The sequence below is a fragment of the Fringilla coelebs genome (assembly GCF_963513975.1).
Source record: "Fringilla coelebs genome assembly, chromosome: 1".
NCBI lineage: Eukaryota > Metazoa > Chordata > Aves > Passeriformes > Fringillidae > Fringilla > Fringilla coelebs.
The window spans coordinates 76,008,220-76,026,692 of record NC_140028.1 but is presented as its reverse complement, the minus strand read 5'-3'; the positions used below and the strand labels follow the sequence as shown (position 1 = coordinate 76,026,692).

Here is an 18,473-nt window from a genome sequence, read left to right as displayed (position 1 = left end):
TTAGAAATAGGTATGCATAACATTGTTTCCCTCTAGAAAAGCATGAATTAAGGTATTCTTTCCTACACTTCTCTTCCTCCACACCTGAAGTTGATAATTTCCTAGTTTTTTGAATGCTGCCTGAGATGTAATTTTAAAGCCACATTTTAAAGTACAGCTGATTTAAGTTAAACTGTTAAAGCTCAACTCATGATGCCTTGATTTTCTGCCAAGCTACCTAGGAATAGGAAGCTGCTTGCATTATGCATTGTTTTGTGCTGTGCTAAGGACACTGACTAACAGAGTCTTGTCAGTTCTCAGTCATGGGGTGGTTGATGTGTTGTCTATTCCCTCTTTAATGCAGGCAATAGACAGCAGAGATTCTATGGCTATGGCACTTTATTCTCAGTGTTTTGCATGGGTCATTAAGAAAATCAATAGCAGAATCAGGAGTAAGGAAGACTTCAAGACTATTGGAATTTTGGACATATTTGGATTTGAAAACTTTGAGGTAGGTTTCAAAAGCTTATTCAAATGGACTGTCTGATATTCATGCTTTATTTATTTATGCTTTACATATTTTTGTCATCTTCTTTGGAACTTGATTTTAAGCATATTATTACCTAACCCATTCCCTTTCCTGCAAAATAAAATACTTGAAGTGTATGTGGTTTTGAAAATGTCTTGTCTCTTTAGGTAAACCGTTTTGAGCAGTTCAATATTAACTATGCAAATGAGAAGCTTCAGGAGTACTTCAACAAGCACATCTTTTCCTTGGAGCAACTGGAATACAGCAGGTAAGAGAGAGAGGAGAAATCTGAAAGAATTTTGATAATATCATGTTGACTTGAAGTATTAGTTCGCAGCTACCTTAGCTTCCTTTGAAAACTTCTGTCTGGAGCTGTGTATTTAGAAAAGCAAGCTGATTTTGCTGTAATTTGCAAGATAAATACACCAGCTTCTCCTAGTTCTACAGCTAAAATAATTTCAATAAAAAGGCTCGCTTTATTTTCCTTAGGGAAGGACTAATTTGGGAAGATATTGACTGGACAGACAATGGAGAGTGCTTGGATCTTATTGAAAAGGTAAGAAAAATTTGATATTGTTACCTATTTTTAGTTTTTTGCTCTGAGGTAATACATCTTTAAAACATTTGTCAACGCAAAGAACAAATGAAGAAAATGGTGGATCTTGCATGTTTAAATAGCAAACTTTTAATCAGATCATTTTCATGTATGGCTATGTAAAGGATTATATAGCGAGCTCTTCTCCTTGCAGCAACTTTTCTCCATGTGTGATTATATAAAAAAGCAATATTTGGGTATGGTTAAAAAGATCCACTTGGTCAATGCTCTCTCTTGCCATCAGTGCCAGGCAGGCAGGGTGTGTGACTGCGAGAGTTCAGAGGGGCACAGACGCGAGTGACAGCGGGCAGGACGTGACTGCAGTCAGGGCAGGGTGGCTTTTCAGGAGCTGCTCTGAGCCCTTGGGAAGTGGCTTATTAAAATGTGCACCTGGACAACCGTGTTTTCCTGAGAGGCTTTTATCAGCCTGGAGCTTGCTGGACACATTAATTAACTGTGGGGTAGCTTGCTTTGTTTAACACCTTTTCTAGCGTGAGAAGTGGGAAACATCAAAGGAAATCACACAGAGGCATATGTAAAGCAAAGGGAGGTTGTGCTTCACCCAGGGTGAAGTTAAGCTGTGTGTCTTTTGCTCTGCCTCTGGGCACTGTGGGTGCTAAGAGTTTGCATTGGTTCAACAACTGGATGGATAATTATATGAAAGAAACTTTTTTGAAAGGCTGTTTTACACAAATTCCTCAGACTTCTGATCATTGGAGAACTTGGAGGCTGGGGATATATTCTGGGGCAATGTCACTGTATGCATCTAAAAACTGCCTATGTCAGGAGAACTGATTCTTCCAGTAGTTTGTTTTTCTTTATTTTGCCCACTGATCATATACTCTATATTTCAAAAGGTGCATTGCCAGAAAAACAGGATTACAGTCACCTTCAATAGTGGGGTTTGAGTTGTGTGTGAGTGTTTTTGTGCCTCTCTGCACACAGCAACTTCAAGGACTGTGATTTTTCCAAACAGGGGACAACAGCTGTGTCCCTCCATGCACTAATTCATCTTCTGCCTCTTCTTTCTGTTCTAGAAACTGGGGCTGCTAGCGCTCATCAATGAGGAGAGCCATTTTCCTCAAGCTACTGACTCTACCTTACTGGAGAAGTTGAATGCCCAGCATGCTGTATGTGATGTTTTGCTGATATTTGCTGTGCAAATTATGTAGGATCTCTTTGCTTTGGTAGAAATTCATGGTTCAAGCATATGGGTGCATAGTTCCAGAGGCTTTTTTGGATGTGATCCTACTTCCATGGCAATCCATATACCTTGTTGTCAAGGCTGAGTTGGTTACTGGAAGAACATATCCTTGTTGCTGTTCACTTAAAGGTTTCTATTGTGGTGAATAAGTCAAATTCTACTCTTCATGAGAGCTCTGTCAACCTGGAGTAGCTCAGATTATTTAGGTCTTCGATTTCCCTTGATGTAATAAAGCATTTACCTTGATGTCATTTACTGAAATTTTGCTGTTTCCTCTGTTCAGATTAGTGTTACCTTTATTTGTGATACTGGAATTATTTTTCACAATTTCTGGGATGCAAGCATATCCACCAATCTTCATAACTGCCAGTTTAAGACAGAGCCTTCTGTTTCAAAGTGCCTGTAATAGATGGTTCTGCCAGATGGGGTTCAGGTTTAGTATAATGCCTTTTTATGTGCTATAAATCTGTTATTACTGCATTTGAAGCAGCCCAGACTAACAAATCCTATTATCATGAGTTGCTTGTTTGCTTTTGGAGCACTAATCTTCCAGAGAGTTTACTGGAAGACAATGGTCTGTTTAGGTATGGGTTGAGAGGATTATGTGACAACCCCCTCCAAATATTTTTCTCTTTTTTTTCCCCTCCAATTAGAACAATCCTTTTTATGTAAAACCAAGGGTTGCCGTTCACAACTTTGGAGTGAAGCACTACGCTGGGGAGGTAATTTCTTTATTTGCTGAAATTATTCCAAGCAGAACTTTCATTAGCTTAATTTTCCCCCAAGGCTGCTCAAAATTAACTAAAGCACTCTGTTCCCTCAGCACTTTTTACAGCACCGCTCTTGTGAGAGGTGCCTGACTGTTTGGCTTGTTGTTTGAACCAGCTCTGTTTCCTTCTAGGTCCAGTATGATGTCAGGGGAATCTTGGAGAAGAACAGGGATACTTTTAGAGATGATCTCCTGAACTTGTTACGTGAAAGCAGGTAAGTTTTGATTTTTGTTAAGGTCATGATGCTAAGGGGTGTTGTATCAACTAATTCTGCCAGGATTGAGCACTTAATTCTGCTGGGGTTTGAATACATTAGATGTTGCATAGCAGCAGACCTTGACAGACCTGGAAAGGAGCACAGAATGAAACAGAGATGAGCATATCATATCACAGAAATGAGCATATCAGAGTCGCCTGTAAGCAGGTGTGACTGTAATCGATTCTCACCGAGTTGGGTTTGCCCACATTGTACTATTGTTGCTGTTGAGTCCACGGGCTTCCTAGAGAGCTAACTTGCTGCTCTGTAATGAGTAAGGATGCTGGAAGGTGTTCATGGTTTTTAACTGTTTCAGAGTGCCTCATAGGCAGCATGCATGTGTGAGTCTTTACTTCATGTTTGTGTTTCTGGCATTCCCTAATTGATTGAACGCTTGCTGTCGGAGACTGCCAGGGTGCAAATTGCCATATAGCAATTGCTTTGAGGGGAGAACTTCTATTAAGCTTTATCTGACTGAAAGTCTGAGCTTGGATGCCTTTGGTACCTGCGTGTCTCGTGTCATTCTGCTGTGGACGGTCTCAGGGTCCTTGTAGTGGTGGCCTGTGAGCTGTGGTGGTACCACATCCCTTTTTGTAGGTGTTTGGTTGAGACTCCAGGACACACAGAGGAATGGCAGAAGAAGAGGGAGCTGAGCCTGGATGTTGCTGTCTCATCTGGTGCCCTCCCCTATCCCATCCAGTCATCCTGCCTTGCTGTGCGAGTTGCTTGTTTGTAAATCCTTTAAGCCCTTCTGTGCCAGGGAAACTGTTAATTAGCAATTCCCTCTCTGTTATTTGTTCTGGATTTCTGACATTTCTGATATAACATCAGTCAACTGAAGTATCTAGGTAAAAATATTAAATGAGTTAAAATGGGCTGGACCTGGTTTTGCTTTCACGCCAACATCTGTGTAGAGCTTGAATTAAAATGTCTGTGTTTCTGTAGAATTGCTGAGAGGAGGGTACCCAACCAATAGGGTAGAGAACAGCATGCACAGCTGTTGCCTGAAAGTGAGGCTTGCATGGGTGCCTGTTTTGTGTTATGTCCCTAACCAAGCTGGATGTCTTGGTTTTTAGTCTTTGTTCAGGTACAGTTCTGGTTGCAGTCAGCTGCAGTTTTGGTTGAGTGAGATACAGTAAAGCCTCCAGGACTTCACACTTCATTTGCCTAATGATGTGCTTGGAATTGAGAAGAAAGAACATCCTTGTTTTGTTGGGTTTTTTTGTTTGTTTGTTTGTTTGTTTTTTCTCCCCTGGATAAATTTTGCAAAGGCAAAATCTATTGTTTATTAAAGATTGTGGACAAAATAAGCAAATAAGAGAGAAAATAAGCATGTTTTGATGGTGGAGCTTCTTGCTAAGAGACAGTGCTTCCTTTGCATTCTACAGTGGTGAACCTCACAGTCTGTTATGATACACTTTAGAAATAATATTTTTCCTTTCCATTTCAGTCTCGATTTCATCTATGATCTGTTTGAACACGTTTCAAGTCGCAACAATCAGGACACTCTTAAATGTGGAAGCAAGCACCGAAAGCCCACTGTCAGCCTCCAGTTCAAGGTTAGTTAATGCTCTGTAGCTAATCAGTGACAGACAGACCCTGGTCAGTAAGGAGCAGGTGCAGATTGAGAAAGCAATGTTTTCAAGCTCAGGTTTTGCCTGTCTCTGCTATGGCACTCCCCTTGCTAATTAGCTGATTGACTGTCCTGGCTTGCTTCAAGTAGACACTAACCTTTCCATCACACTATCCCCACAAAACTCCTGTTGCATTCCTGCTTGCATATTTGTTCTTATTTTAAAGCTCATCTGTGAAGTTGGTCTCTCTTGTCCTGATTTGTCTTTACAATCAAATGCAGCCACAAAATCCCTCAAAGCCTTATAGCAGTGCCTGAATGCTCAGAAAAATAAGTGCTGAATAAATACCTCATTAAGGTGTTGCCTTGCTTTAACTTAAAGTTTGGAAGGCATTTTTGTTAAACACCTTTTTATGAGGCTTTATAGCCTCTCATCAAAAATGGCACCAATTTGAAATCTAGCATAAAGACTATCTGCAAATTATTTAAAAGGGAAAGATTGGCATGGAACATCTCCTAAATTGCATGAGTACAAGTCTGGATTAGTTGCCTTTCATTTTGTCTGAATTAATATACATTTGCAGAGTTCATTCACTTTTTTTAAAGAGGAGCAGACTCAAACCCCTTAAGGGCAGATTTTATCCTAATAGACTATTGCTAAGTGTTGGACAGAACAGCAAGGAGTGTATGCTGGGGCACACACAATATCTTTTATTAAAAAACACGGATGTATTTTCGGGACAGCTTGCTTTGTGCTACCATAACTCACCTCAGAAGTATCCATTTCTTGTCATGAGATGATGTTATTTTCTGGAGTAGCTGAAGGTACTGTTTCCACTTGGTTATTTCTATATGTGCAAAGTAGACCTTTAAAATGTTAACCTTACAAAAACAGACCATATTTTTTCACTCATTTGGCAAGGTAGAACAAAGTGTAGTAGTCCTTCTGTTGTTCTCTGTCAGGGGGCCTGGAAAACATAAGGGTGATAAAACATGAAATCAAAACATTATTGCCTCTTATCTAACGCTGCAGTAACTGACCATTAACCAGCTGGGCTGCTTTACAAGATGTTGACCTTCACATCATGCCTTCCCCAGAGAATTAGGTTGGGTGTTTTTTACCTGTTTTAAAGCCTTACGGGGATTAGTCCATTTTATTTCAACTGAAGATAAGAACTTTGGCTTCACAGTTTTATTCTCATGATAAATTGGTTGACTCTTCTTTTCATTTGATGACCTGCCTAATGCAGGCCTGGGGGTGCACGCAGAATAGCAAAGTTTAGATACCATCTGTTTCAGCCTGTTGATTACCAGGGCAAGCTCCAGATTAGCTCATCACCTGACAGTGACTTAGAGGCTTGCAGCACTGTGGAGAATCTGGCTGGCTGTACCACAGATGAAAGTGAAAATAGTTTAAATCATTTTTGTTTAGGCTGACCAACTTTTCCAATCTGCAAGTGGGAGCCTGGGATGAGAGAACTGTGCACAGATGTGTGTGATGTTCACATGGGTTTAATATGAATGGAGCCTATACTTTGCAGAGCTGTAAATATTTGTCTTTACACAAAGATTTTTGTCTTTCTATGTTCTGTTTAATATTTGCTGCCCAACTCCCTGGTCCATAGGCTGGCAAAGGCAAGCAAACCAAGAACTACCATTTATGTTCCCAGTTATTTTGCTGTTTCCTCACTTTGCCCTGCACCAGTGTGTGCACAGCCATAACTCTGCCTGCTGCCTTTTTCACTGCATGTTCAATCACCAAGTAAGTGCTTGGTCTGCAGATTAAAGCAAGAATTTGTTATAACAGACTGACATTGACAGTTTTGCTCCAAGACATATGGCAGGACACACAGTGTTGCTCCTTTAAAATGTGCACTTTCTGCCTCCTTGGCAGCCTTCTCCGCATTCTCTCTGCTGCCTGGCACAGAGTGCCACCTTTGAGGGGTGTAACTTTACCATTGCTAACTTTGTGGGCTCTTCAGAGCCTGAGCTCCTCTCCTGTATAATCATTTGTATCTCTGCAAAGTAAATGCAAGGCTTCAGTTTAAAAAGGTTCATCATACTTAATGATATAGAATGAGGCAAGTTGGAATAAGATACGGAATGACGGCTCAGGAGGGAAAGGGGCGGATGTGTAATTAAAGTAATAATCATAAAAGGACTGAGGGATTTTGTGATTTTTATCTCCAGGCTGAGGTTCAGACAACTGATAGTCTAATGTGCATTGGATCATTCAGAGTTCTAAAGCTAGGAAAAAACCTGTTGTCTTCAGGGAAGATGGAAAATGAGTGGGTCTGGAGTGGTTGAAATGAAAAGAGGAAATCCGAGTTGGTGGATTTGCCATACACCCCTTATCCTTCCTTTTGACTTGCTCAAGTTTAGCTGTTTGGGAATGTGGATCCTAAGTCTTAAGTAACCATTTGAAAGACCCCTGAAACAACAACTTCGTGTTTCCTTATGAACAGTTTTCTTCATATCAATCTGTGAGTCTTGTTCATTGTAAACAGTGATGCCAGTTTTGACCAGAAGAGCCAGGGGAAGAAGGGAACACCCCCGCATTGACCCCGTCCCTTTGGAAGCAAGAGCTTCCAGGGCGCAGTAACTTCTGGTGTGCACCACTAGGTGTTGCAGTTAGATGCTGTCTGCAGTGCTGAGCTGCTGCTGGAGCTCTTGTCTGGGGTTATGTTGCTTGTACAAAAATCCAGCTTGTGAACTACTGTCTCCTCTCTACCTGTGTTTCAGGAATCACTTCATTCTTTAATGGCGACACTGAGTTCTTCAAACCCTTTCTTTGTTCGGTGCATCAAACCCAACGTGCAGAAGGTAAGATTTTAAATTGTGTCCATACCTCTCAGGCCTAATCTTTTGCAATGGTTATTTACCATTGTGTGAAGAGGGTAGCATTCTTCACTGATTTTGTAGAAGGCTTTCAAGGGGAAGGCACTGGGAAGGGCTTTCAATTATTTTTTTTTTTTTTGCACATGGATTATGCGCCTCTTTAATAGTCATTGCCTACAACTCTGATGAATGACTGGCTCTAAGGAAGGTTATAAGCAGAAGGTAGAAGGCTGCACTTCTTGTGTGACAACTCTGTGAGAGACTTTTTAGGGAGAAAATATCAAAATCATGAAGTTTGTTTTAAGTCACTAGAGGCAGTGATTCAGATGTGTATAGAAAAACTGGTGTGAATGACTCCCTTGTCAGACTCTTGGTCTTTCAGTTTATGAAAATATCTAGAATTGTACATGCTGGATGTTTTGTTCTGCTTCAGAATTTTTTTTTTTTTAAACAGGTTTGGAGACTAAGGCTTACACTATCAATTTGTCTTTTGAGTTACAGATAATGAAAGGCGGTGTCAAGATTTGCCTAAATATGTTGGAGGGCTCTCTAGAAACGAAGTGGTACAGTAGTCATTGAAATTAATATTGTTAGCCTGATTCTAGTATCCTGGGGTTTTTCACATCTGTTTTGGGCATAATAGACTGTTATTCATTATATGGTCTGCTTTTGTCAAAAATGCAACAGCCAGAGGTGCTAGTGAATCTGATTTATGGTTTTCACATGGCAACTCAGAGATTGGTGGCTTTACTATAAATCCATATTTAGATGTTCCATTTTTCTGGGCTGCCTAGGTAATCAGGATACCAACTAAACAAATGTGTGGATTTCATTGTAGATTTTAGTGCCACCTGGACAGTGCACATCCTTGACATGTTTTCATTTGCTGACTGTTCTGCTATTTGTGGTGTGCCAAATAACATGCAGATTTTGGGCACCTTAGCAAGAGGAAGCAGCCTGGAAACGAATAAAAACAATTTTCTGTGTCTTGAGGTGTTTGGTGCTCTGAGGTGTGAAGCCATCCAGGCAGCTGAACCCCTGAACCCACATGGATGACAGAGCCCTGGCGAGTAGCTGGGATTTGTGAGCTTGCATGTTTAGCAAAGTCCCTGATCACAGAAGGAAGGCAGTTTTGAAAAGCTTGTCTGCTTCCCTGCTCCTGTTTCTGTCTGGAAGCCCCATGACCCTTAAATACAAGACTTTTGGTAACAAGCTCTGAGGTTTTCCTTGTCTGTCTTTTCATGCCTGACTAATAAGGCTTATCTGCACAGTAGCAAAGGTACAAGGACTTGCTGTGACTGATGCAAGAGCCAGGCACTTGTTGGATTTCTATAGAAAGGAAAACACCGAGTTCCCACTCCTATTTTCCTTGTTCTTCCAGTCTTTTCCCACTAAAATGCTTCATCCCTGACAATTTTGGCATGTTACTGTATCTGTGCATATATTTTACTACCACTAAAACACAGTTCTCACAGAATGAGCAGCTGTGCAAGGAGAGGAAGCTTGAGGCAGTCTCTGGAGACCACCTCTAACTGCAGGAGTGCATGCAGGAACAGTTTGGGAAATTTCTGTAGACAATCCATTTCAATGTACATGTAAAATCTCGCTGAAATCTTATGCAAAAATGGTTGTACTTGCTTTCCATTTGCCTTTATTTGATTGCAAATTTAACTTAATTAATGGCTTTACTAAATAAGAAGTACTGTTTGAAGAACAAAAGTCAGGTGTCACAGAGCTTCTCTTTTGTAGCTGATTCAGTAGAAGACTTGACTGAAAATGAGAAGGAAAGCCATATATAATGCTTGTCAATGGCATTCTTCATTCAGGGAAGGGTTACCAAAATGCACCTTTGGGATTCACTGTGGGAAGTTTTGACTGCTGTGTGCTGCTCTCTGTCCCCCACTCCCCGTTGAACAGACACTGTAATTTTTAGTGCTGACCTTGTGACATTGGTGGTGTCTCTCCTTGTGCAGCAGGGCAGGTACTGGAGCAGGCACCAAACCAGCATTTGGCTGCTGTGTTCCTTTGCTGGATTTGTGGGTGCACATCCCATTGAGCAGTGTGCAGTTTATCCTCTCATACAGCATGTCACTTCTTCTCAGTTCAACACAGGAAAATAAGGTGGCTCAGTTTGCTGGGAACCAGCATGGCTCAGAGACACAGGAGCTGTGCATGGACTACCAGGAATCACCTGGCTCCCTGTGCAGGGCTGGTTAGAAAAAAAAAACTGCTTGAAAGATTCAGTGGAGTAAACTTGGATCAAAAGAAAGTGAAAGGTCTTCACTGAGCATTTTCCTCTGTGTTTTCCATCTGCAGTCATGGTGACATGGAATGATAAATGTCACTCAGAAGGTACTTAAACAGTGCTTGCCAAATACCTGTGTGGAAGAAAGGGTTGTTTTACTGCTTTTTTGAAATACACAGCATTAAAGGAGAGCTGGACCGGAGAGATTTGTCAAGGAGAGAGCTGAAATTGTGTTCTTGGGAGCAAAGGCTCTCCATCTCCATCCTCCTCTGGGTTGGATACAAATAGGGGATACACCTATTGGTGAACATCCTTTGTAACTGGAGGGGAGGAGCTGGGGGAAGTCAAGAAGTGTGTTTGAATCCTGTAGGTGAATGAAGTTAAGCAAATAGAAGTCAAATTCAAGCCTTTGAAAAGCAGATTGTATAGCAAGCTACTTTCTCTGCTGTTCTAGATACTGAAGCATATTCATGTTGGTAGCAGATGTGATAATTTACAGTAATTATTTCATTGTTTTAATTTTTCTAAAGTTCAATTTTTAAATATGTTGCAGTGGCAAGCAAAAACAATTCAGCTTAAGCAGTAAACCACTGAACATTTACATATGAAAGCAGGTTCTACACTCATTAGTGCAATTTCCTAAAGGGAGCAGCATGGAGTACGTGACCTTTTGTCACAAGACATTTCGGCAGGCAGGCCTCAGACAGAAGGACAGAGGACCCATTAGTCTTTGGGAGACCCCAGAACAATCAGGGTATCTGTTTTCACAATTTCCAATCTGTTCTGAACTATCCATAACATGGAAACTTTTCCACTTGGTATGCTTAATGAGTGTTTGCTGCTAATGAAGTGTTTTTCTCCTCAGCTCCCCTTATCTTCACTGCAGCTGGCAGAACTATGTATCATTTCATCCCTTTGAACTTTAGCACATCTTTCTCTGTTTCTTGGTTTCATGTTTCTTTTTCTGTCTCCTGTTTTATTTGATAATGATTCCTCCCTGTCACCTTGCCTTTTCTGATCTGTCTCCTTTTCTTTGTGTACCTTAAATTAAAAAACAAACCACCACACACAAAAAAAAAAAAAAACAACAACAAAACCAAACCAAAAAAAAAAATACTGTCTTTTTAAAAGAAGCTGCAGCCATTGCTAAAATCATCAGCTGAATGTTCTTCCAGCTTGCTGCTATTAATAAAGTTGCTAAGCCTTGGTACTATTCAGGAGACAGATCAGAGTAAATTTAAGATCTCAACTTCCTATTCAAGCTGTTTCAGAGGCAGAAGTTTTCCCATTGCCCAGAAGCAGCCAGCCTTGTGCAGCTTGGCTCAAGTTCTTTCTCAGGTTCCTGTTTCCATTTAGGCTATTTCTTGAAAATACATTGGCATAATCTCCAGTGGCACGATCCTGGTATAATCATAGCAAGTAACCCCACCTCCAGCATCTGCAGGGCCTCAGCTGTGCTGGTCTCTCAAAACCTCAGTTATTATAGCTTGTTTTCATAATCCCCTGTTCTCGAGACTTCAACAGGTTCTTCTATCCTACACATAAATAGGTACATACACTTTTCTTTGGTTACAGATCTAAGGCCAGATTGGTCCTGACAGACAAAATCCTGGCTTAATTATAGTTCACATCAAGACAAAATGTAGACAAAAATTTCTCTTTTGAAATTGATTTTATAGGAAACTTGTGTTGATGGGGGCCATGAAGCAACAGGATTGCAGGGTCCCTACTCATGTCTGTCTGCTCATTTATTGTCTTTCTCATTCCTCTGTTGTAGTGATGGTCTTGTCACTGTGTAGATAAAAGCTGCCTTCTCTCAGACCTTGTGATCTCTAAAGGAACAATACTGTTTTTCTTCAGGTTTTTACATCAACTTTTTTTTTAATCTTAAAGTTTAATTAGGTTAGGTAAATAAATGAGACAAAATTAAACCTGTATTGTAAAGCTACTGCAGGGTAGGGGCTACAGGGAGCAACAGGAAAAATGAAACTGGTAATACCTCAGCAGTTCAAAGGAAGACTGGTAGAAAAAAAGTCTGTAAGAAATTCTATGAGGTCTACTGCTCTTAGCATCCTATCATGCTCCATATTCATTCTGGGAAAATTAGTACCAAGGCAATAAGATTGTTAACATTGCTTCTGGGGGCAGAGCCATTTGAAGGATCTAGGTATGGCTATTGGCACCTGCAGTGTACTTTGAGGCACAGGTCATTAATGACCATGAGACACCCTGGAATAGCAAGCAGTTTGTCCTCTAATATGAAATAAGATACAAACCTACTTTGCTTGGCGCCTGAATTAAAGTTGTGTTCTTAAAATAGCTCTGAACCATTACAAATGTAAGTTTAGCATGATACCAGCCTAAACACCAGGTAGAAGTACAGCTCAGGAATGCAGTGCAAAGGAACAGTGATAGCAGAGCTTGACCCCATCTGCAAGGGTGATTGTGTGCAGGGTGTGGAGCAGGTACAAGTGCAGGGAACGCAGTAGGTGAGCTGGTTGTCAAGCTGGAATTGCAGTATTGTCATATTGAGACATGGCTGTATGAATTACTGAGTTTGCCTTCTAGGGAGATTTTTTTTTTTTTCCCAGAAATATGGATAAGAAGAGTGCAAGTCTAATGGTATTGTATTAGGAAGAGCACACATAGCCTTGAAAGATTCAGGCAGAGAAACTGAACTTCACGGGTATTCTACCGTACCTGAAACAGAGGATTGCTAAGCATCTGGATAACTTTACTTTCAGAAGTCTTTATTTTAAAATATTATCCTTAATAAGGTGTTGTAGTTCCAAACTTCTCTGCCCATGGAATTGTATACCAAGCATTTGCTTCTTTATACAGTAACATTCAGCAGACTCTGGGTCTCCTTACAGGGGAGCAGATGCCTTTGTGGCTTTTGAAAGATGCTGAGCCCAGCAGTTAAAAGCTAAAGCGTGTTAGGCCCTAAATGGAGGTGTCTCTGGTTTAGTCAGTTGCTAAGCCCTGAGGTAGCTCTGCTGCAGCATAGCTGCAGTGGTGTCTGGTACTGGGAGCTAGCAGATCACAGGGTAAATTTGACTTGCTGTCCATGAGGAAAAGGTAATAGATAGTCTGGTCACATTAATAGTTACTCTGTCATACTTTGGAAGTAGAGGAAATAGATAATGTAGCCCAGGTGGAGCTGCTGGGTGTGTGTGGGGCTGTCTGTAGAAAGTTAAGGTCTAGCAATATTCATTTACAGCTGTATAAGCACCTCATATATTAGAGATCCTTATTGCCTTTTTAAAAAATCTGTCTTTAATCTCAGTTGTTCTCAATAAATACTTGGTTTAAGAAGGCTTTCTGGCTGCCAATTACTGCTGTCATTGCTCCTGGAGGCAGCAGAGCCACAGGCTGTGAGCACAGACTGCTCTTGCTTGGGCAGCTTGGGTCAGGCTCAGGGAGCTGCTGCTCAGACTCATCATTTGGGAGAAGAGCAGTGTTTCCCAAAAACACAGCATGTTGGCCTGATCTCACAGGTCAACAATTGCAAACTATTTATCCTCCTTACCCTTTAACTAGCTCATAAGGCTTTATTATTCATAACCAGGAAGGTGTGGTGTCGTGCCTGGCCAACGCCACTTAATTCAGCTACCTGGATCTTGTTGCCTTGGGTTTTGCAGAATTACATAGCTTCAAATCAAGGCTTGTGGAGTATGTCCCAGCTGCATCATTTTGTGACACATCACTTGAGTAATTAGGTCAGGCGCTGGAGGACTCATTCCTTAGGTAGAAGTGGTAGGGAGAGTGGGTGTGAGGAGAGCAATCGCTCCTGCTCGCAGAGTGCTGGCAGCAATGTAACGTGTGAATCTCAATCCCTGTCTGAAAGAGCAAGGTGTTTCGTGCTATGTGTGAGCCATGCCTCTCTTCAGTGTCCTCTCTGACAGATCACTCCCATCACTGCTGAGCTGCAGCCTCTTGCTTATGCTGCCTGAGAGCCACTGGGTTGTCCCTTTGTCCCCATCTCAGAGTATCCCAGCTTGCTGGGCTGAAGTAGGTCATTCCACTCTCCGGGCAGTCACCCAGACAAGGCATGTTCTTCTTCTTCATCAAGGTTTGTTGTTTGCTGAGCAGGGCTGACGAGGCATTCCTTTGCTAAGTGTATTAGGATTTGTCTTTCAGTGACCGTGGTTAAGGGGTTTAAAATTGAGCTGTTTAAGGCTCGGGACAGAGAGCTGAGATGGGATGCTGCAGGCAAGGGAGCAGACACTGTGCTGAAATGTTGCCCCCAACTCCAGGCAGAGCAGGCAGACATGAGTTTTGCTTGTTTTGCAGCATGTACCATTTGGTAGGAGTCTGTCCACGAGTGGTAGGAGCAATTTCTGAATCTTGGATAGTAACTGTGGCAGTATGTAAGCAGGATGGAGGGACACATGGGGAGCAATTGCTGCTTCGAGAGGGACTTGGATAGGGGTGGCCCAGAGGGCAAAGTATCAGAACAATTCTCTGGAAAAATCAAATGCCCAGGGATGGGATATTTTTAATGTGCAATGTTTTCTGTGTAGTTCAGTGTAATATCTGGAAGTGAGAAAGATTTTTGACTGCTTCAGCAATTGATCTTCCAGCAGCAGAGCATCTTACTGCCTGCAGCTGACTTAAGGCACTGCAATAATTCTTGCATATTGTGCCACCTGATGGATTTTTTTGTAGCTTATGAATTCCTTTATATGAGGCTATGTGGCATAGATAGGCAATTGTGGAACTGCAGCTACTGATCCCAAGTCTGAAGTATTTGCTTTTTATAAATACCAGCAAAGAACTTGTCTTTTCTTCCTTCTTGTGTGCTCTACCAAGCATTTGAATTGCAAACATTGTCATGCAAATGTATGCGTTGAAAAACTGTGTACTTCATCAAGCTCTGGAAGTTTTCTTCTCTAACTACTACAAAAAAAAAAAAAAGTCCCCCCATCTCTAAATGGCAATTTACATTCAAATCCTGTTTGCTGTGTTCTCATGGTAACTACTCCAAGGGAACATGCACAGTCCATGATAAATAGACATCTCTAGAGCTCCAAAAGCATCGCTGGGGTACAGGGCATTGTTCTTTAGCAAAAACTTTAAAGTTCACAAGTCTCTTCCTTGCTAAGGCTGTGTCATAGGGCATATTGTGCATTTTATCTCTTAAGGTTTAGGAATTTGTTGGCTGTGAAATATATTTACATTCTTGCTGCCTATAAGGTGAGATTAGCCCTCGTGTCCTGTTAGTCAGGAATATCTTCAGTGATTGCTGTAGAGCCAGCCCTCGCTAGGCTTGACTTCCTTTGAGTAGCAGCAGGAATGAATTAAGCAAGTACAGCCAAAGATATCACATGAAAGACTTGAAATACCAGAGCTGAAGAAAGCTCTGTTCTGTGTGTGTCTCTGTGTGTGTGTGTGTGTGTGTGTGCATAGCTGCAAAAAACCTGCTAAAGGTTCAGTTTTTCACAATGGACGAACGCTGAAGGGAGAAAACGTCTTAAAAGGTAAGGGGTTTAATTCATGTAGAGTTTTAAATTATTTTAATCTTGCATACTGAAGCTGCAGTGGACTTGTAGAAAAAGTATAGAAAGTACCTGGAGTTTGCCTGAGCAAGCTGTACTGGAAATGTTTCTCAGCTTGTATTTTCTTTTAAAGAGGGTAAATGCATGCAGAATCAAGTTTATGAAAAAAGAACTGAACTTACTGGTCTAATCATATTTTCGAACTCCAGGAGAGCTTTGCTGCCAAGCAGTCTGCTTTAATAAATCACACTTTGTTTGAAAGTTAAAGGGATGATTGTTTGCAGAGCTGGGAAAAAGTCGACAGAAGCAGAGCTGTGCGTGCATCTGTTGTAGTGATGGGCTGCTTTCTGGAGAAAGATCTTTTCTGTTGAGCAGTCCATAGTGTATATTCAGTAAAACCAGCTATGTGAAGTTAAAGATTACAGTATTCCTGCCATTTATTAAGGCATAATGCATGTATCTTTGCATTGATTGCATGATAAGAAAGTAATACTGGGGACAAGTGTATTTGGGGTGGGGGGGGAGTCAAGCAAGATATCTTCAGAACCCAGAAGTCTCAATTAATTTTGTAATTTTACTGGCAAAGCTTTGATGAGGCACACTTGAAACAGTAGTAGTTTTTTTTTGCCATATAAATACAGGAAATGGAATATGCCTTGGAAAAAAAATTACTGCAGTAGTAATGGAAAGGGCAGCACAGCAGTTGGTATATATTGACCTTCTTTGCTGTGTCAACTCTCCCTTCTGCCCCCAATGAAAGAGCCCTCTAACACAGCAGGTAAAATAGTGCTGTTCACCACTGATTGCCTTTGCTTCTGGGATCTGCCCTTTGTGCCTTGCTTTCCCATTTAAAGTGCTTGTCTCTGCAAACATTAGAATTCAGCCACAGGGTAGAAAATTAGGATAAAATTGCTTGAGAGAACCTGTTGTGTAGGCAATGGGTTTGATCCTGCATCATTGAAGTCTATGGGAGTTTTATTCTGGTCTCAAGAAGTGCAGCCCTAGATTTGCCTTGCAAATCTAGATGGAGGGTACATGATCTGATAAAGTGCCTATGGGAGCAGGAAACAGTGTTGCCATAACTTGTAGCTCTTCTTCTCTCGCTGATGTTAAAGTATGTCCTTTTAAACCCCAAGTGGTAGCAGAGGTGGATGGTCAAAATGTAGCTGGTTTTGTTGTAGGCACATTGATGATATGTATTCAGTATTTCTTCTGCTAAATCTTCTTAGTTTCAAAAAAAAGATTTATTTTGTTTCTCATGTTGGTTTTTTCCAAAAAAATGTATTTACAACTTGTAGCATAAAAGAAAGCTTAACAACAGTGGTTATAACATAAAAAACAGATTACTGAAATTTAGAGTGCTGTCCTAGCTATTCACAGATCTTTGTCAAAGCTGCCCTCGGAACACAAAATCTGTGTGAAGAGCAGAAGTTAATGTTGTTTAAGAGTAGAACTTGGATCAGTTACTAAACCTTTTTCTCTTTAACTGAATCTGTTTACTTACATACATAAATGTGAGTTTTCTTAATTTATTCTTAACAGGATGCAGCAAAGACTTCAGGGGGAAACCTCACTATGATCCATTTGTAAGGACTAAGTACACTTCAGAACATCTGGTGCCACCTCATCACATGAAATATTAAACACAAAAGGCTTACTCAAAGGACATCAAAGTGTTTTATCCTTGTTGTCTTACCCTCAGAATTTATTGTTTCTGGTGGGTTTAGGCAGTTTATAAACCCCAGTATCAAAGCAGGTCCATTCCTATCACTGTCCATAGCAGTCAGGTTGTGGTTTCAGTTGTCTGAAGTGGAATGTAATAGCTGTAAAGTCTACTACAGAGCTGGAAGGGTGGTCAGTCTAACCTACAGGAAGTTTTTGGCTGACACATTATGAGGTTTTTGAGGTTGCTCTTATTGGTTTGTCTTCACATTCCTGATATGTATTCCGTATTCAGGCAGCAGGGAGCTGGGCAGCTGGTGCTGCTTACAGGAGCTTTGCTGGGGAGGTCATAGCAGCACAATTTCTCAGGCTTTGTGGGCAGTATTTGTTTTGTTGCTTGGTCCCAAGCACCAGGCAAGTGCGCACAGTTCAGGTCTGTGAAGTTGCTGGTTGCCAAGAAGCCCTTTGCACCATGAAAATCATTTGGGACACTGGCAAATTTTTTGTTTTGGCAGCCACCTTGGATCGTGGCACACACCCACGGGTATTATACAATATCTAGTGTAGAGAAGGCAAGTTTGTCACCAAACTCATAGTGCTAGGTTCTGTTTCCACTGTTTACATGATATAATCAATCATGGCATTTTTGAAACTCACTCTCAGTAGATCTAGAAATCCCCTAAAGTATGTGGCAAGTAGGTGCTTTGGAGGGGTCTCCAAACCTTTATTAGTGAAGCAGAGATAATGTAGATGGGTTGAGAGAAGTCATCCACTTTCAGAAAGCCAGGTAAATGCCAGATCATCTGTGATACTGGCTTTCTCAAACGAATGGCTGCCCCAGATTCAGCATGATGAAGATGAGCGTGTCCATCTGCAGCTTGCCAAACACACCATTTGTACATCATACTTAGCCAAAAAGCAACAGTGACCAGCCTCATCAATTTAAAGTAGTATTTCAAAGGGAGAAATGATGATTTTTATTAGAAGTGGTGTAGTGCTTAAATTAGCTTCAAGGAAGTTTTTAATCTAGGCACACAATTCACATGTCAAACAAAATTGCTTTTAGGAAGACTGATTTTATCTCAAGTGTTCCCTTCTGAGTCAAACATTAAGGGTTATGTCGGGTTATATACTTAAGCCAGCCTAGGAATTTCTCAAGGAAGAAATGGCTGTTCAGCCATCCAAAATTGCATTTCCCTGTGACCCCTGGCATGCACAGCATCGCTCATCTCAAATCAGCCTGGTTCTTACAGGACATGTACATCTCATTGGCCTCAATGAGCTCCAAGCACACATGTAAATGCTTTGCTAAAGTTATTACTGG

General features: G+C 41.1%; 1 protein-coding gene across 1 annotated transcript in view; it reads left to right on the top strand.

Annotated features, from left to right (window-relative positions):
• The window catches only part of MYO10 (myosin X), a gene marked incomplete at its 5' end in the record, with an annotated part of 160,624 nt that overhangs the window by 102,767 nt on the left and 39,384 nt on the right, over positions 1 to 18,473 (top strand). Inside the window, 8 exon segments of the mRNA XM_084220624.1 lie at positions 344 to 490; positions 676 to 776; positions 998 to 1,064; positions 2,141 to 2,233; positions 2,961 to 3,029; positions 3,209 to 3,291; positions 4,784 to 4,892; positions 7,649 to 7,729. Of these exon segments, the coding sequence (XP_084076750.1) occupies positions 344 to 490; positions 676 to 776; positions 998 to 1,064; positions 2,141 to 2,233; positions 2,961 to 3,029; positions 3,209 to 3,291; positions 4,784 to 4,892; positions 7,649 to 7,729 (750 nt within the window).